This window comes from Canis lupus, chromosome 11, assembly GCF_048164855.1.
Source record: "Canis lupus baileyi chromosome 11, mCanLup2.hap1, whole genome shotgun sequence".
NCBI lineage: Eukaryota > Metazoa > Chordata > Mammalia > Carnivora > Canidae > Canis > Canis lupus.
Window position 1 is genome coordinate 43,982,029 of NC_132848.1, and position 18,372 is coordinate 44,000,400.

Below are 18,372 nucleotides of genomic sequence, written 5' to 3' on the forward strand. Positions count from 1 at the left end.
CTCAAGGTCAACTGGTTTCCAACAAGTGTACCAAAACAAATGAATGGGAAAAGACTAGTCCTTTCAACAAATGGTGCTGGGATAACTGAATATTCATATGCAAATGAATGAAACTGTATCCCTGCTTCTCATGAGGTACAAAAGTCAATTTAAAACCGATCAAAGGGGGGATCCCTGGGTGGCGCAGCGGTTTAGCGGGAATCGAATCCCACGTCGGGCTCCCGGTGCATGGAGCCTGCTTCTCCCTCTGCCTATGTCTCTGCCTCTCTCTCTCTCTGTGTGTGACTATCATAAATAAATAAAAATTTAAAAAAAAAATGATCAAAGAACTAAAATATAAAAGCTAAAACTATAAAGCTTAAAAGAAAACACAGAAGTAAATCTTTATAACCTTGGCCTAAACAGTGGTTTCTTAGATATGCTATCAAAAGCACAAGCAACAAAATAGACAAATTGGACTTACTCAAAATTAAAAACTATTGTGCTTCAAAGTAGAACATCAAGAAAGGAAAAAGTCAACCCAAAGAATGGGAGAAAAATTCTGCAAGCCATGTATCTGGCAAAGGACTTGTATCTAGATACATAAAAAAAAAAAAAGCTCTTACAACTCAAATATTAAAATAATAATAACACAATTTTAAAATGTACAAAGGATCTGAATAACCATTTCTCCAAAGAAGAAATTCAAATAGCGAACAAACACAAAGATCAATATTCTTAGTCATCAGAGAAATGCAAATTAAAACCACCAACATGAGATATCACCAGGATGGCTACAATTAAAAACACAAATATTACAAGTATTGGAAAGGAAGTGAAGAAACTGAAACCTTCATACACTGCTGGTGGGAATGTAAAATATTATAGTTGCTTTGGAAAATAGTCTAGCAGGTCCTCTTAAAGGTTAGACATGGAATTCATAGGACCAAGCAATTCCTCTCCCAAATATATATATATATACCCAAGAAAAATAAAGAGTCTAAACAAAATATTGTACAAAAATGTTCATAGTAGCATTATTCCTAAAAGCCCCAAAGTAAAAACAACCCACATACCCATCAACTGATTAACAAATAAAGCAGGGTATATCTATACAATACTATATTACTCTGCAATAAAAAGTACCAATGCATACAACATGGATGAACCTTGAAAACATGCTATGTGAATTAAGCTAGTCACAAAACACATACTGTTTTCTTTCCTTTTATATGAAATGCCCAGAATAACTAAATCCATAAAGACAAAAAAAAACAACTATTAGTGGTAGCCTAGGACTGAGGTGAGGGAAGTGAAAGAGACAGTCACAGAAAGATTGGGGTAATGGGCTTTCTTTTTAAAGTGATGAAGCTGTTCTAAAATATGGCTATTATTGTACAACTCTGTGAATAAACTAAAAGCTACTGAACTGTACACTTTAAATAAGTGAATAATATGGTATTTGAATTGTATCTCAATGAACTTTTTTTTTAAATGAGATTTTCAACATCCAATGTTCAATGTTGTTCCCCTCCTATGCTCCACTACTCCCATCCGAAAAGGGGGAAGACATGTTTTCACAGTTTGCCATGTTGATGTCTCATAATGAATGAATAGTGAATAGAGAGACAGACTAGACTTATCATTGGAATTCTACTTCTGGCAAGATGGAATTAACAGGGGCTGGAATTACCTTTTTATTTAAAAATAAACAATCAAAACAAGCCCATGCAAAATTTATGAAAATTTTGGTTTTCAAGAAAGGAGACATGAAACAATGAATCCCTGAAGAAAACAAATGAGGTAAGCCATAGAAGTGCCTGGACTTAATCCCTTTACAAGGTTTTAGAGCATGGCACAAGAAAAGGAAACCCAAGCTGAGTCTAGCAGACTCCCTCCCTAAGTTGAGGAGAAGTAGCTTGGAACCTAAGTAGACTAAGGTACCTAGAGTTCCAGGTGAAAGTACCAGAGATGAGAGCTGCACAAAGAAAAGAGAATTCCCAAACCCTACAGAGAGATCCCTACATATTCAGCCAGGTTATGATCAACTTAGCTGATCTTAAGAAAACTATCCAGGGCTGGGAGGAAAAAGAACTATTAAAAAGGATTAGAAAGAACACTGCAGATGCTCACACAGGGATGGGAAAAGTACCTGTTCCACCAAACAAATGGAAAAACTCATAAATCATGGGGAATTAATCAGAGTATCAGAAAGGTCCTGCCTAAGCAGTGGGCCACAATTAGGACTAGACTAACCGCTGCTCCAGAACTCCTTAACAAAAATCATAAAGCATGACACAAGGGGACTAAATCATTTCCATGTAATTTAAATGAACCTCCAGGAAAGAAGAGCTCAAGGATACTTTATAGGAATACAAAACTACGAGCACCCAACAAGGTAAAATTCATAATGTCTGGCATCCACTCAAAGATTACCAGATAGAAACACTTAGCCAAAATAAGAAAAATCTGTTGAAACTAACTCAGTACTGACCAGATATTAGAATTATAAACAAGGACATTAAAATAGGTATTAAAACTGTTACTTCATATGTTTGGAAAGTTAAATAGAGACCTAGAAAATATTTAGGACACAAATCTTCTAAAAGTGAAAAACACAATGTCTGAAATGAAAAACATACTGGATGGGTTAATGGCAGAATCAACACTGAAGAAGAAAAGTTAACAACACAGAAGAAACTAACCAAAATGAAGCCCAAAAAGGAAAAAAGAAAATGCATCAGTGAGCTGTGAGACAACTTCAAGTGGCCTTATAAACATGTAATGGGAGTTCCCAAGCCTAAGAAGGGAGAAGGGAGGTGGAAAACAAAACAAAACAAAACAAAACTGAAGAATACTAGCCAAAGATTTTCCAAATTTAATGAAACCTCCAAACCCACTGATCCAAGAAATTCACAAACCACAACCACAAGAAACATGAAGTACACCAAGACACATCACTATCAAACTACTCAAAACCAGGAGTAAAGGGAAAATCTTAATAGTCAGAAAAAATGACACACATACACACACACAGGAACACAATAAGGACAGCAGATCTCTCAATAGAAACAATGCAAGTGAAAAGTCTGTGAAGTAAACACTGAAATAAAAAAAACAAAAAAACAAAAAAAAAAACCAGCAACCTAGAATTCTACACAGAGCAAAAAATCTTCCAAAAATGAAGGCTGAAAAAAAAGTTTTCAGACATACAAACCTGAAAGAATTCCTCACCAGCAGACTTGTACTATTTAAAATAAATAAATAAAGTCCTTCAGATAGAAGGAAAATGATACATGGTACCAGAGAGAAATATGGATGTAAACAAGGAATGAAGAGTACCAGAAATGATAAGCACATGGGTACATGTAAAAGTGTTTTATTCTTACTATCTATACTTCTTTTAAAAAGTGTTGACTGTTTAAACAAGAAATAGTGTTGACATATTTTAAGACTTATATATAAAAGTAAAATGTATAACAAAAATACTATAAGGCCAGGAAGGAGAACGAAAATGATACTACTATAATGTTGTTATATTACACATGAAGTACCTACCGTTTGAAGGTAAACTATAATAGGTTAAAAACGTGTATTATAAATCTTAAAGCAACCTATTAAACAATACAAATAGAAGTTATAGCTAATCAATCAGAAAATGGAATCATAAAAACACTGCATAATTCCAAAAGAAAGCAGCAAAAAGGAAAAAAGACAAGCTACCAAGGAGATTAAGTCCTCAGTACTGAGAGCCAGAAAGAAATGAAACAAAATTAAAGGTCAAGGAAAAAAAAAAAAAAAAAAAATCACACATGCAATTTAGGATTTTAAATCACTTTTATCACATAAGTGAAAAAGGGAATATATACTTTCAGCTAATTGAATAGCAAACTAATAAAGTGTCCAAGTCAATCTTGGGGTTGATGACTAACAAAGGCCTTGCTTAAATAAAATAAAAAGAATTTCACACCTTGACAGCATTAGTAATTAAAAAGGCCTTTTTTTCCCAATAGGATTAGAGAAAAGTTAGAAATATTTCACTTGATATTAAATTATTTTCAAAAAAAAAAAAACAGCCCACAAAATCATTTTACTCAGTAGGCTATGGAAAAGAAAATTATCTTTTATCTGTATTATCAAAAAGCAAATACATAACACCTGAAAAGAAATGCAAAACTTCATCTTTTAAATCATTTCCTTGTATACCTCAACTCCAGAAACCTGCTTAAAACTATATGAATATCACAATGCTGCACACCACTGTTCCTATTTTACAGAAATTGCTTCCAGACCTGAGATTCAAAGACACCAGCAGCTGAATAAAGTAGTCTCTCCTATGTCTATAGTACAGGGCACAATGTAGCCTACTTGGGGACAGCCATTCACCAAATATTCCAGATATTATTCCAGATACTCTCACAGGATACTCTGAGAGGTTCAATGAGAGCTCCTTCTCCATCCTACCTCTCTTACAGGGATGTTGAGGGTGCTACACGGATAAGCTGGTAACTAACTCCTGACTGATACAGGAGATGCAAAACAATAATGAAAACCAAAACAGCAGCAGATGTAGGATGCAAGGACCTCCCAAGAGGCAGAGGGCTCCAGGCAAACTAAAAGGCCAGCAATTACCATAATCAATGTAACACACCCTTTCCTATCTTTATTCAAAGTTCTATTAACCAAGATGATGAGTCATCAGCTCCATGGCAAAACAAGCCCACTGTTCTTTGCTCCTCACTCATCTATGCCTCACCCAGAGAATCTGAATGTAAACCATAAAGCTTCCTTATATACGAAACCATACCCACTTTATCAGATCCAGCTTAGCCATACATTCCCATAGACCCTGCTCTTCCCCATCTGCAATATCTTCTTAAAACTGCTTGCTATGTGCTCCACAGGAACATAAGCTGACTGGCTGCTCTCCTTGTTCATTGCCACCAATGAGCAAGCCTCATGTGGTGCCTGGCACCTATCATCCACGCATTAAGCACTTGAGCAATAAATGATAGAAAGAAATCATGCCTAGCAGAGCAGGCTCAAAATTATCTGTAGGCAATGAACACAAAACAGATACTGAGCCCTCAAATCACTGAAGGGTAATAAGTAAACATCCACAGGTTTTCCCTGTGAGTTAAGGGAAGGAGCAACAAGAATGGATGAAAGATTCTATGTACATAAAGAAAACAGAAATGCTCTAATATCCGAAGTTTAAAAAGGAAAGACCCTGGAATTAAGACATGCCCTACCAGGTGAATAAATAACATCCAATGAATTGTGCGTCATTTGAATGCATATCCTTAACATCAGGCAATAATACTCAGTGCCTATCCTGGGATCCCTAAAAATAAATTTTATGTCCCTGAGATGTACAGCCCTAAGTCAGATAATATTCAGTCTTTGATCTGAGATCTCAAAACAGAATAACCATAAAACTACACAACAATTACATACAGAGCATCTTAGGGAAACCTGATGGGGGGCAGTTCTGGTAGTCAGCAGTAGTCTGTCACCATCATAAGTAGGTAAGAATGAAAGTTCTAAGCACAAGAATTTCCAAAACGTATATACTATTAAATTTGTTAATGCAATAAATCCCTAATAGACATCCTAAAAGTCTTTAGAATAAAAAATGAGAAAAATACTCTAAAAGGTATACTTGAAGCAAATCAAATGATTACTCATATTCCCCCATATGACAAATCACTTAAACTTGGTATATATATCCTCTGGCCAAAGACAATAGATCCTGTTTGTTTGTTTGTTTGTTTTAAATCATGGCGAGTCCATAGCTTCTGCTTGAGATAAATGAACACTCCTGTCTTTTAGCATCACGTGGTAAATAGGCTGGCTGTTGCACATTGGAATCCCCCCAAAAAATAGTGTGAAGGAAAAACTGGTTTAGCCTGGTTCTTGTTACCAACGACCTCATTGATAGCGAACAGTTATCTTTACAGAGATAAGAAACTGTACTCATGTTTAAAGAAATGACTTAAACCCAGAGATGACTAATAATGAGAGTGGGAAGGTATGGGCTTCAGGGAAGCAGACAGACACACACAGGGTCATCAGAACTAGATGTCTGATTATACTACTGAGAAACGGGAAGACCCAGGCAGATCCCCACCCCATGCTACATAAGGCTCCAATGTGCAATCCCATTGCATAGCTCTTCTGAACACATCCAGGGTACCAAGCCAAGACATCTGCTGAATGCATTACTCAGGACAGCCAGAAACTAGAAACCACAACAATGTCCGTCAACTGATGAACAGATAGACAAAATGCAACATTATCCATACAGTGGAAAACTACTCAGCAATAAAAAGGAATACATTCTTAGCAGTGTGAATGAACCTCAAAAGCATTATGCAAAGAAAAAGAAAACAGACGCCAGAGACTACACACTGTATGATTCCATTTATATGAAATGTCCAAAAAAGGCAAATTTATAGACACAGAAAATAGAGAAGTAGCTGTCTGGAGCTCTGGGCTCACATAGGGATTAACTGTAAATACATTATGAGGGATCCTGTTAGAGTAGGAGAGTATCCTAATACTGACCTGTGTGGTGAGGTTGCACCACCAGGTAAATTTCCTAAAAATCACTGAGATGTAAGGTTGAAATGGGTGAATTTCATGATACATAAAATATACCTCAAAAAAGCTGTCAGAAAACCCCAAACAAATCCACTGAACAAATTTCTGTATCTTCAAGGCTTATTCAAAGCAGCAGCAAGCAGCAAGCCTCATGACACATAACATTGCACTGCTCTGTACAGTGCCTCACTTTCCCTCCTCCTTATCCTCATCTCCCTGGGCTTGCATTTCCCAAATTAAGTATCAGTCCAGAGGTCACGCACTAAGGGACTGTTTTCAATATTGTTGCTGCTCTTGTTTTATTGTCATTCTGACCAAAAAGGAGCAACTACATAAGTAAAACTACAAAGTTAAGTTTAAAAATCAAAGATACAATGACTAGTTAACTTCTAATAGTGGACTGATCACATGAGTTATGAGGGTTAATTCACATGAAATAACTACAAGGTAAACAGAAAAAGATAAAGGGGGAAGAGACAACAGCAGAAATCATTTCTATCAGGTTTTGACAGCTAAAAACTGGACTGAGAGGCAATTCACTTAGTAAAGAGGAAAATGTTACAACCTAAGTACCTGTTGAGAAGGATACAAGTGAGGCGATATGCCCCCACAGAACCCTGAGAGGAGATCGTCATTTGGAAGCAATGACACCATGAAGTATAAAGTGTATAGCTAGGGACGCCTGGGTGGCTCAGCGGTTGAGCGTCTGCGTTTGGCTCAGGGCGTGATCCCAGAGTTCCTGGATTGAATCCCACATGGGGCTCCCTACAAGAAGCCTGCTTCTCCCTCTGCCTAGGTCTCTGCCTTCTCTCTGTGTATCTCATGAATGAATAAATAAAATCTTTTAAAAAATAAAAAAGTGTATAGCTAAAATCCACAGCACTGGTATTTAGTGACTGAATGCCCCAGAACCTTTCTCAGAATCTCACAGTCTGGTGACTATTTCATATTTCACATCACACCATACCTATAAAAAAACAGAGGTTTAGTCTCTGGAGAAATTGAAGGACAATTGCTCCAAATGAGAGGACATGAGACAAAGTACTGGGCACAGGTTTGAAAAGTTAAGCTATTAGGCTGCAGGAGCTCTAGCCTCATTCCTCCACCCAGAATCCCAGAACTCCGATGAACAGATGGATAGCCCCTAGGCAGGAAAGGCCTCGGAGTATTCTTAGAGAAACTGAACCCAAAGAAAAGATCTACAGGTATTAATAAGTGGGACTCCCCACCCACGAGAACATATTGATCCCCACATGCTCTCCCTACACTGAAGTACCACCAATCAACAGCCCCCTGCTCATGGACACTGACCTTCCAATCACTTCCAATACCTTACTTTTAAATACCAGTCATTGCAGTGACTAATCTTCAGGCACTTAAAAGAAAATCTTTAGCATTAAACAGAGGCTAAAATAAACAAATAGGAAAAATAAAATCTGGGGAAAAAACAAAAACAGGGAAAAAATGCAGAAGCACAAGAAAACAAAATCAACCTAACAACAAAAAATCTATACTCAATACTTTCAGATAGATAACATATCCACAAAAGATTACATGCAGTTAAAAACAAAGTAGGAAAAAGGGTTGCTCATATAAATTTAAAATGATAAAGTTAAAAGTATTAACAGAAATATTGAAATGTGTAAGTCAAAGACATCTCATAATAGAGCAAAAAGACCCCCCCCCCAAAAAAAGTAGAGAAGATAAAAAAATAAATTGAAGAGATGACTAATAGAACTTCCAAAAAAAGAAAACAGAGAAGTTGGAGAAAAGAACAAAAATATTTCCCAGGGAAAAAAAGAGTATCTCCAGATAAAAAGAACTAAGTACTCAAAACAGTGAATGACAATGAAAGATACTCATAAAAAACTAAGAATATCAAGAATAAGCAGAATATTCTAAAAGCTTCTCTAAAGAAGTTTGAAACAGGTCACACTCAAACAAAAGAGCAATGTCTTAAAATTCCAAGGGAAAAAAAGAGGGTTCAACCTAGAATACGTTGTACGAGAATTACGTAAAAATCCAATGCAAAAGAAAAAGACATTTTCAGCCCTCCAAGGACTTCAAACCTTTACATGCCATATGCCATGCACCTTATAAAGCTACTAGAGAGGATCCTTGGGTGGCTCAGCGATTTGGCGCCTGCCTTCGGCCCAGGGCGTGATCCTGGAGTCCCCAGATGGAATCCCATGTCAGGCTCCTTGCATGGAGCCTGCTTCTCCCTCTGCCTCTCTCTCTCTGTGTTTCTCATGAATAAATGAATGAAATCTTTACAAATAAATAAATAAAGCTACCAGAAGGTGTGCTTCAGGAAAATAAAGTAGCAAATCCAGAAAGAAGACTATTGTATCCAGGAAACAGTTACGCACCAGGTCTAAGGGGCAACCATACCTGGGCAGCTCTGTGGTACCTCCTGGGAGAAAAAAAAGTGGAATAGGTTATCTGAAACAAAAACATTATCTGACGTATTTAAATGTTTGGAAAAACTGTTGATAATAACCTAACTTTGCTGGGCATCTGATGTATCTTTTATAGGGTATTTCAGGGAGAAAGTAATCAATGGTATACAGAAAACTAAGCGAATCAAAAAATGTCAATGTGAGGGGTAACTGATGTTTTAAAAAGGAAATATAATCATATTAGACTGCGTGGTTCAGAAATAAATGGTTTTTACATAGTCACAATAATATAATATAAACAATTATCATCTTAACCCAAAATCATGATATACGTACTCATTTAGAGGAGGTGTATTTAAGAGCTAATCTTTGACTACTGCAGAAATTCAAAAACTGTAGTCCAAAACCATAACTACTGTTACAAAAAGTCAACAAACGCATAAAACTGATAAATGATGAAATAGCCACATGAGCATAAAATTTAAAAATAATGGCAGTAAATTTCAGATGGCAACTAAAAACTGAAAATAGACACATCTTGGGAAGAGGAAAATTTCAAGATGTGATAAGAGAACTTCAGTATCGTTTGGCTGCAAACACATGCATTCATAACTGATGGTTAATAAGGCCCTATTTATCATAAGATGAAAATAAAGTGTTGCTTTTTTTTTAAGATTTATTTATTTATTTATTTATGAGAGAGAGAGAGAGAGAGAGAGAGAGGCAGAGACACAGGAAGAAGAAGCAGGCTCCATGCCAGGAGCCCGATGCGGGACTTGATCACGGGACTCCAGGATCGCACCCCAGGCCAAAGGCAGGCGCCAAACCACTGAGCCACCCAGGGATCCCCGAAAATAAAGTTTTTAAGTCATAATGTAAAAGTATGGGTTTTTCTCAAACTATTTAAATTTAACAGGATAAGTTGTCAGCAATGGGCCCTATCTGAGATAGTTACAATGCCCCAGGGCTCAAAGGCAAATTAAGCACAAAGCTGTGGTCAGCCTGTGCTTCAGGCTCCCTACTTCTCCAGGGCGGGGGAACACCTGCCAGGCTTGGACAATGGCCATTCTCCAGCTTGCTGATGCAACAAATCAACCCTGGAGCTCAGAAGAACCCAGAATCAATCCTGCCCATTCACTGCTCCTCAAAGTGTGGTCGGCTGACTCAGAAACTGAGAATAACTGCAAAAACTTTTATAGCAATTTAACAATATAACATTAGGTCTTTTCATCCTAATAATAAAAAGACTTAAGCTGGTATTTTGTATGTCTACTTTTTCATTTCGCTTTTCTAGTCATTTGTTTGTAACAAGCCCTCTGATGCTGAAGAAGTGCACTTGAAGTCTGAGCCAGTTCCATGCACTAGTGAATGCAAATATGCTGGGTGGAGGACCTACCGAGACAGAGACATTACTGGATTTACAGTGGATATAACATACTTGGCATTTTGGGTCCATCCCCATCCTTTCTGAGTTCCTTGAGGGTAAGGAAACTGCCTGCTTCCTTCACCCCTGTATGTATACCCAACATGCAGAATAGTGCCCAGGGCCCAACCTGGGCAAGAGCACAGTGAGAACGGTTAGTGGCATGAAACCAGCCCTGTATGATTAATCGTTTTGCTTTTGTCTTCCCAACTTAGTTCTAAGTTTCTCCTCATGCCACACAGATGTCAGGTTTTCCAAAAGTTCTAAAACTTCTCATTCTCTGTCCTTTCTTTTGAAATTCTGATAGAAAAAAACTGCTAAAAACTGCTTCCCAACACAGTGCCTCCCATCACTTCTGTGAATAATACCAGCAGACTTTTATTACTGAACCAGCCTCCTAACAGAGAGAGAATCATATTCTGTCCAGTGAATAGTCATATAGCATTATAAAACCTAAGAGCACATGGCTCCCACACTGGTCACTGACAGTATCCCTCCATGTGTCCAAAATATTTATCTTGATTCAACTCTGGTTTTATCATGCTAGGACAACAAAATAACTGCCAACCAAGTCTTCAAAAAGCTAAATCAGCAGTTGGAATTCTCTACCCTTGATCATAAAGTAATTGGTCCCAAATTAAATATATTTTAATACCTCAACACCGGTGATCCACAGTAGTATTAAAAGAAACCAATTTGAATTCATAAAAAATCTGTAGTAAATATTCAAAGCAATTGCATGCAAGTACAATCACTATCTGTGAATGTTTTTGAAGCACTGACTTCAAAAGGTAAGACGGTGGACTAAAATTGTTTGAACTCTTAAAATTATCAGAAATTCGGGCAGCCCCAGTGGCGCAGCGGTTTAGCGCCGCCTGCAGCCCGGGGTGTGATCCTGGAGACCCGGGATCGAGTCCCACATCGGGCTCCCTGCATGGAGCCTGCTTCTCTCTCTGCCTGTGTCCCTGCCTCTCTTTCGCTCTCTCTGAATAAATAAATAAATAAATCTTAAAAAAAAAAAAATTATCAGAAATTCCAAATACGTACTGTTTGATTTTAAGAACTTACTGTGGAATAAGCCCTTGCCTCAAATATAGTCAACTGTCATGGGGTCTGCCCTTGCGTGCAATCCATCATAGACCCATATTATAAGATGCGGAGAGAGCCTTTCAGTTATCACATATTAGTGCTGCCCTCTGGTCAACAGTTGTGCTTCAGTGTCTGGACAAACTGGGTCTGAAACAGTATACTTGTGCAGTTATTTAACTATTCTATTGCTGTCTACCAATCTTTAGAAATGAATGTAGAAAAATGAAAGCACTAATATACTAATGATAGGCAGCACAAGCATCATAAACTTAAAACAACTCAAGAGATGGAAAACATCTGATGCCCTAAAAGTAGGCAATCTCTCAGCTTAAGCAACTAGCCATTCACAACCAGATGACCAAATATTTATTTACTAATAGAGAAAAAAACCATGGATGAAATGTTCATGTGTCAAAACATCAATCTCCAGTTTATAATATTTTTAGTTCCTTGGGAATGAAATCCCTTAAATGATTATTCCTTGGCTTACTAGCACACTTGTTCAGGATGTATTATTTCAAAAGTAGCACGTATTACTTCAAAATCTTTGCCCTGCTAGTATCAGTCCACCAAATCTACACACACACTGCACCAGAAGTAACCCCAGATAATGCTTTTGGATTAGCTCAATATGTAGAGATATACATATATCTAAAATTGGTTAAGAAAAAAGGGCAAAAACACAAGTTTGCAGCTATGCAAATGAATTATTACAAAGTTTCAGACAGTAAGAAATTTTAAAAACCATCATGAGTAAGATTTTATCTGGTAGTTGGATTTTCTATAAAGCTTTTATTTTGTGATTTTGTTTAATTGACGAAGTTTTGGAAATTTGGAGTTGATATTTTTTAAGGGAGCTACACACCAACATGTGTTCAGTGGGGTTGGCTTCCTCCCACCTTACCCAAGCCCAGAATTCTTCTAGCATGAAGGAGCCCTATGTCTCAGAACAAGCCTGTACATGCCACTCCATGGCAGTTGAATCCTTCCCGTAATGAAATCACTTAGTTCCTCAAAATTCATTTTGCCCCACTGGATGTCTTATCTCCAGTTGAGAAAAAGAGAGGCTACACTTAAGGAATAACATTTAGAGAAACCCCTCACAAAAGTTTTAAGTATTTGAGCCAAAATATTAGGCTAATGATTTTTTAAAGCCACACAATTTATACAGCACTTTACTGCTGAGCAATCGAAAGTAATTTTAGCACTTTCACAGATCCCAAGGTTCCTCCTAATCCAGTGGGCAAACAATGTACCCATTTAAAGGGCCACACCAAAGCCTCCGGAGAATGACTGAATTTAGCAGGCAGACCTCAACAAGGAAGAATGCCCAAGAGTCCAGCCCAACACCCTTCCTCTCCATCGTCACTGTTACTACCTTGGCCCGGCCTTTACCTCCTCTCTTCTAGACCATTGTCCTAGGCCAACCATCTCACCTGCTCCTTCCCCAAACATCAAGTGATCATGTTTCTTATTTCCAGGGATCCCTAATCCCAACAAAGTTTTCAATGACTCTTCAGTATTCATAGAATGCCATCCCTCCTTAACTTTTTTTTTAATTTTTATTTTTTATTGGAGTTCAATTTGCCAACATATAGCATAACACCCAGTGCTCATCCCATCAAGTGCTCCCCTCAGTGCCCGTTACCCAGTCACCCCCACCCCCCGCCCACCTCCCTTTCCACCACCCCTCATCCCTCTTTAACTTGCAAGCAAATCATCTCTCTCCAGACACCAACTCCTTCCTAAACTTCCTGTCATTCCCAAAGCAGTCACCCTCAGCCATTCTGTGACACACCCCCTCCCCCACTTCTTCAGTAAATGAAGGGGGACAGCCTTAGCACCATGCCTTATCGGGTGGCAAACTCCCAGTTTTGCTTCTGCTTACCATCTTTGGGCCCAGAGTACTCCCTCCTCAACTTCCAAAGTTTACAGCCTACCCTTCCTCCAAGGACAGGGATCAGACAGGGTCGAGATGCTCAATCCTCCACAAGAGTGGCATCCTTCCTGTGAGCAAGCCCTAACCCCAGACATTGCACCTGCCAGATTCTAAACTCCCCAACCTCCCCTCTCACTACCTACATTACACCTTTCCAGATGCAAGATTTTCCTTCTCCCAGTCAAGACATTTGGAACACCAGTCATTGTATGCTCACAAAATACAAAATAACAGGGTAACAGTAACCCCAAGGAAACAACAAAAATGGCCAAATAAATATTAAAAATAATAAAACCTAATATAACACAAAAACAAAACTTATTTTTTCTCATTTTGTTTTTTAAGCACTGTTCCCCTTTGATGAAAATAATTAAAATTCACTAGATTTACTCAACATGCACAAGATCATCTTATAAATCCTTCTTTTACAAATAGATGGTACTCTGAAGGAAACCTAAAGTGAAATTCACAATGTTTTTCTTCTCTTAATTTGTAAGTATCCTTCCCTGTGATCTCTCAGAAACCTAATGCAAAAAATAAATTTCTCTAAGTAGAATATGGTGTTTCAACTCTTATTCCTTAACACAGTTATATACTGTTCAAAATACTCAAATCATTTACCAATTTGTTAGAGAAAATTTAAAAACCCTCAAAAAAAGCCACTTTCATAAAACCTATCAAAACCCAGAAAACTCCCTTTTTACTCATTCGCCTCACGTTAATATAACCTTCTCAAAATAAGCAACCACAATCACTAAAAAAAATTAAAAGCTCATGGAAAAAAACAGAAACTAGAAAATATAACAATGAAACAAATTAGGGCTACAGGTTGTTTAGCTTAAAGGTATTTTACCTGAAGTTATGTTAAGAAAAAAGCTTCTTTATAAACAAGTTATCACAGATATTTTCGCAACTTAGATGCTATCCACAGTAGTTTAGTAATAAAAACAAATGCTAGTATTATTAATCCAATCCCAAACCACCACATGCAAATCACCTCAACAAATCCTAAATAAATGACTCTGCATAATGTAAACCATTTGACACTGAAAGGGAGAAGCAAATGGAGATATTAACTGCTTCTCCTATTTCTATCATCTACCAAGACTGAACTTCCCAGTATCCGTTCACAAATATTCTGATAGTAAGAAAAAATGTATGAAAAAAATCAGGAAAACCTTAACACTGAATATGTGATACTAAAGAATCAACTTTTTAGGTGTGAGAAGGGCATTGCGATTATCTGAAAAACGAAAATGATACATACTGAAATATTTATGGGTGAAATGGTATTTTAGGCTTTACCTTAAAATACTAATGGAGGAAGACTGTAGATGAAAGCAGATCAGTCAAGTACTGACTAACTGTTAAACTGAGTGATCTACTCTCTCTCCTTGTGTATGCTTGCAATTTTCCAGAATAAAAAAAGAACTGCTGGTGAGCAAAATCTCAGGCACTATTCTGTGTGTGTATGCCACTCTTGCACAGATTTCTTAATTCGTTAGGTTTGCATAATTTGAGAATTTCTTCTCAACTGTACAGACTTTGTAGTCAGAGAGCTGTGTCACTGCCAGTATTCCAAATGCTTCCCAACTGCACCACTCAGCAAATCTATTTCAAATGCTTGGGGGAAGGAGGAGACGGAACCAAAGGAAATGAAGAGGGGAAAAAAACTGAACAATGAACCTGCCCAAACTGTTACCATAAAGAACTCCCACCTCTTAAAGCCACTTAATTCATAGTCAGGTTTCACTCTTTCTTCCTTCTTATGGTTTAAAAGCAAGACTGTAGGCTTCTAGTTTACTTCATTGCCCTTCACATCCATCCATGCTGCCTGAGGAAGATACAAACAATCCAACTACTGTGTAACCAGGTCAAAAACAAGCTTTGGCTAACTTACTTGGAAGAGTACACTCACCACTTAGATTTGGCCAGAAAAACTAGGTTAGAAAAAAACCTACTGGGGCTTAAACAAACACTGGGGCTGGGGAGAATGTCTTAGAGCCAGTTACCAGGCCACTCAGTGAGTTGCAACACACTCTTTTCCAAAATTTTCCAAAGGCTTCCAAATTCAGTTGAGCCCAGCAGCCTGAGTTAACAGGGCTTCTTTTCAAATTCAAAAATCTGGCCGCAGCCCCAACAGTTAACCAACAAAACACATGCTAATTCACTTGAGATCACCTAAGAATACTGACTCAAGTTCAGACCACTGGCTGGTACACAGCCTGGTACAGAAGCCCAGGCCAGGGGAAGTCGGGGCTGGGGAGAGACGTTCAAGCGACAGATAAACCCTATTCATAAAGCGTAAGAGAGACAATAGGATCCGCACTTAATTTGGCCTAAGAAAATGTCTACAGTCAGCTTCCAACCCCCCTCCCTCCATCTTCAATGAGACAATGACAGTTCTTCATGGTGAACCACAAAGCCTTGCTTCATAAGATATTTTCCTCTAGCCGGACCTTGTATCCACTCTAACAGCTAGAAAACACCCCCAGTGCAGATTACTTTTAGCAAACCTTTAGTAATAAGGAATAAATCAGGACAGGGGAAATCTAACATTCTGTTTCAAATTTTCAAGGCCTGTGCCTCCATTACCTACAGCTCTTTCAAGAAGCTCTACAATGTGCACTGAACAAAACGAACCGCACTGTTAGTCACATCAGGTGTCAGCTACTCAGAGGAGACTCATAGTCTCCAGATTTGTTAGTTTCACTTGGGGGGTGGGGGGGGGAGTCGGGGTTAAACAAAAAAAAGAGAGAGAGAGAGAGAGAAGGGCCTGGGGTGGGTGTGAAATCCGGGCATCCTCTTGAGCTCTCCCTCATCTCTGTTTCAATTACACACCTGTCAAACAGGTTATTCCTGGAATTCAGATTTTATAATCCTCATGCTGTAATCCTTCCTGCTCCTGGTGCCCGAACACACACCCCTCTCTGCTTCCCCAAAATATGTATGTATGCATCCGTAGAACGTACGAGAGAGAGTTAAGAAGCAAGCAGTCCCAGGTAACACCGAACTCCTCACCTTGAGCACTTGGCAAACATCAAAACGAGGCAACATGATGACAATTTTCAAGAAGGCCAAGGCAGTGGTTTAAGATAATCATAGGCCAGGCCTGCCTATACTGAATTTTAATTAACACACACAAACTCAAGAGGGCCGGAACTGGGGAAAACGAAAAGAATTAAAGTTGCCTTGACGGGGAGAAGAAGAAAAAAAAAAAAAAATGTTTTCCCATCTTACTGGAGAAAAGTGCATGCCTAAGAGTGTAGCTTATTTCCTTATCTCAAAGCCAGGAAATGAGTGAGGTCCTTTCAGGCCAGCCTGAATATAAACTCTTGTTTAAAAACAAGAGGGACTGCAGGGCGAAACCCCTTTCCCCACTTCGGCCGAGCGGCGTGGCCTGCAGTCGGCGGCGTGTTTACCAGCCGTCTGCTCGTTCCCCCAACCAGAAGTTTCAACGTGCCACGGGAAACAAAGACGGAGGCTCGCACCGACCTTATAGACTTGTCCGTAGGTGCCATTTCCAACCACTTCCACCAGCTCAAAAATCCCAGCAGGATCCTGGTGAAGAGGAGGGGAGGGGTGAGAATTTTAAAAGCAGCACAACAATGAATAAATAGAGCGGGGCGGCGGGAGAGAACGGGCGACGGCACACCCGGCGGGCTTGGCCCCGCGCGGTCCCCCAGCGCCCGAGGGCCGCGCCCGGGGCGCGGGGGGCGCGGGGGCCGCGGGGGCCGCGGAGGGTCGCGGAGGGTCGCGCCCCGCCGCCCCGCACTCGCCGGCGCAGGCAGACAAAGGGGCCGCCGCGCCCGCGGCTGTGCCGGCCGCTGCGCCCGAGCGCCCGAGCGCCCGGCGGGCAGGGCGCGGCCCCTGCTCCCCGCTCCCCGCTCCCGGCGCGCCCGTGGGGGGCTCGTCGTGGCCACTCACCCGCAGGGAGGAGAGGTCGATGTCCACCAGACTTTTTGCAGGGGAGTCGTTCGCCATTTTCCCTTTTTGCCACCAGACGAAACAGTACCAGTAGATCTCTCCGCCTGCCTATCTCTTCCCGCCGCAGGCCAGGCCGCCGACGGCGCCTCCTCGCTCGGGAGCGGGCGGCCGGACTCCGCCCGGAGAGGCCGCGGGCAGCGGCGGCGGCGGCGGCGGCGGCGGCGGCGGCGGGCTGGCGGCTGTCGGCCGGCCCGGGCCGCGCGCGGAGGGCGGACGGAGCGTGCGCGGGGCGGCGGCGGCGCTCACACCATGGCGCGGGGCGGCCGTCAGGCCCCCGGGCGTCGCCCGCGCCTCAGGCCCCGCGCCCGCGCCCCGCGCCGCGCGCCTGGAGGACGGGCCCGGAGCGTGGGGCCGCGGCGCCGCCGAGAGTTGAGCGAGTGAGCGCGAGGCAGCGAGACAAAGATAACCCGGGGGGCGGGGGCGGGGGCGGGGGCGGGGGCGGGGAGGGGGGCGGGGAGGGAGGGGGCGGCGGCGCGGGAGGAGGAGAAACGGGACACCGAAAATATATTCTGAGGAGGGAGAACGCGGCTCCCCCGCGCCCTCCCCGGCAGGAAAAGCGAGCGGAAACGCTCCCAGCCCGAGCCCCGCCGGGGAGGGCGCGGGGCGAGCCGCCCGCGCGGCGTGAATATTCAGCAGGGGTGCGGCCCGAACAATGGCCGGCCGGCGGGCGGCGCGCACCGCGGCCGGGGCGGGGAGGAGGCGCCCCGGGACTCCCCCCGAGGTGCCGGCGCCGAGGAAACGCCCCATCTCGCGCTAACAATACACGGAGCCGCAGGGACGCGGCCCCCGGCCGCAGACGCGCGGAGGCGCACCGGCCCCGGCGTCGCGGGGGCGCGAAGGGGGGTCGCCCCGGGCCCCCTGCCCCTGCCCCTTCCCCTTCCCCTCCCCTCCCCTCCCCCACCTCCGGATGGGTTCTCTACCCCCCCCGACCCTCATTTCCGGTTTCCTCACAC

At 41.4% G+C, this 18,372-nt stretch overlaps 1 protein-coding gene across 50 annotated transcripts in view; it reads right to left on the reverse strand.

Annotated features, from left to right (window-relative positions):
• Positions 1-17,572, reverse strand: part of MAP4K4 (mitogen-activated protein kinase kinase kinase kinase 4) — a 191,159-nt gene extending 173,587 nt beyond the window's left edge. For 22 of the 50 annotated variants that reach the window (XM_072844484.1, XM_072844477.1, XM_072844465.1 and 19 more), the window contains exons 1-2: positions 17,360-17,570; positions 16,928-16,993 (exon numbers count right to left, since the gene is read on the reverse strand). In XM_072844484.1, coding sequence (XP_072700585.1) covers positions 16,928-16,993; positions 17,360-17,416 — 123 coding nt within the window. In that variant the 5' untranslated portion in view covers positions 17,417-17,570. Of the gene's footprint in view, positions 1-16,927; positions 16,994-17,359 lie in introns of all 50 variants that reach the window. The other 28 variants (XM_072844445.1, XM_072844450.1, XM_072844487.1 and 25 more) reach the window with 3 other exon arrangements.
• Positions 17,573-18,372: the final 800 nt, after the last annotated feature.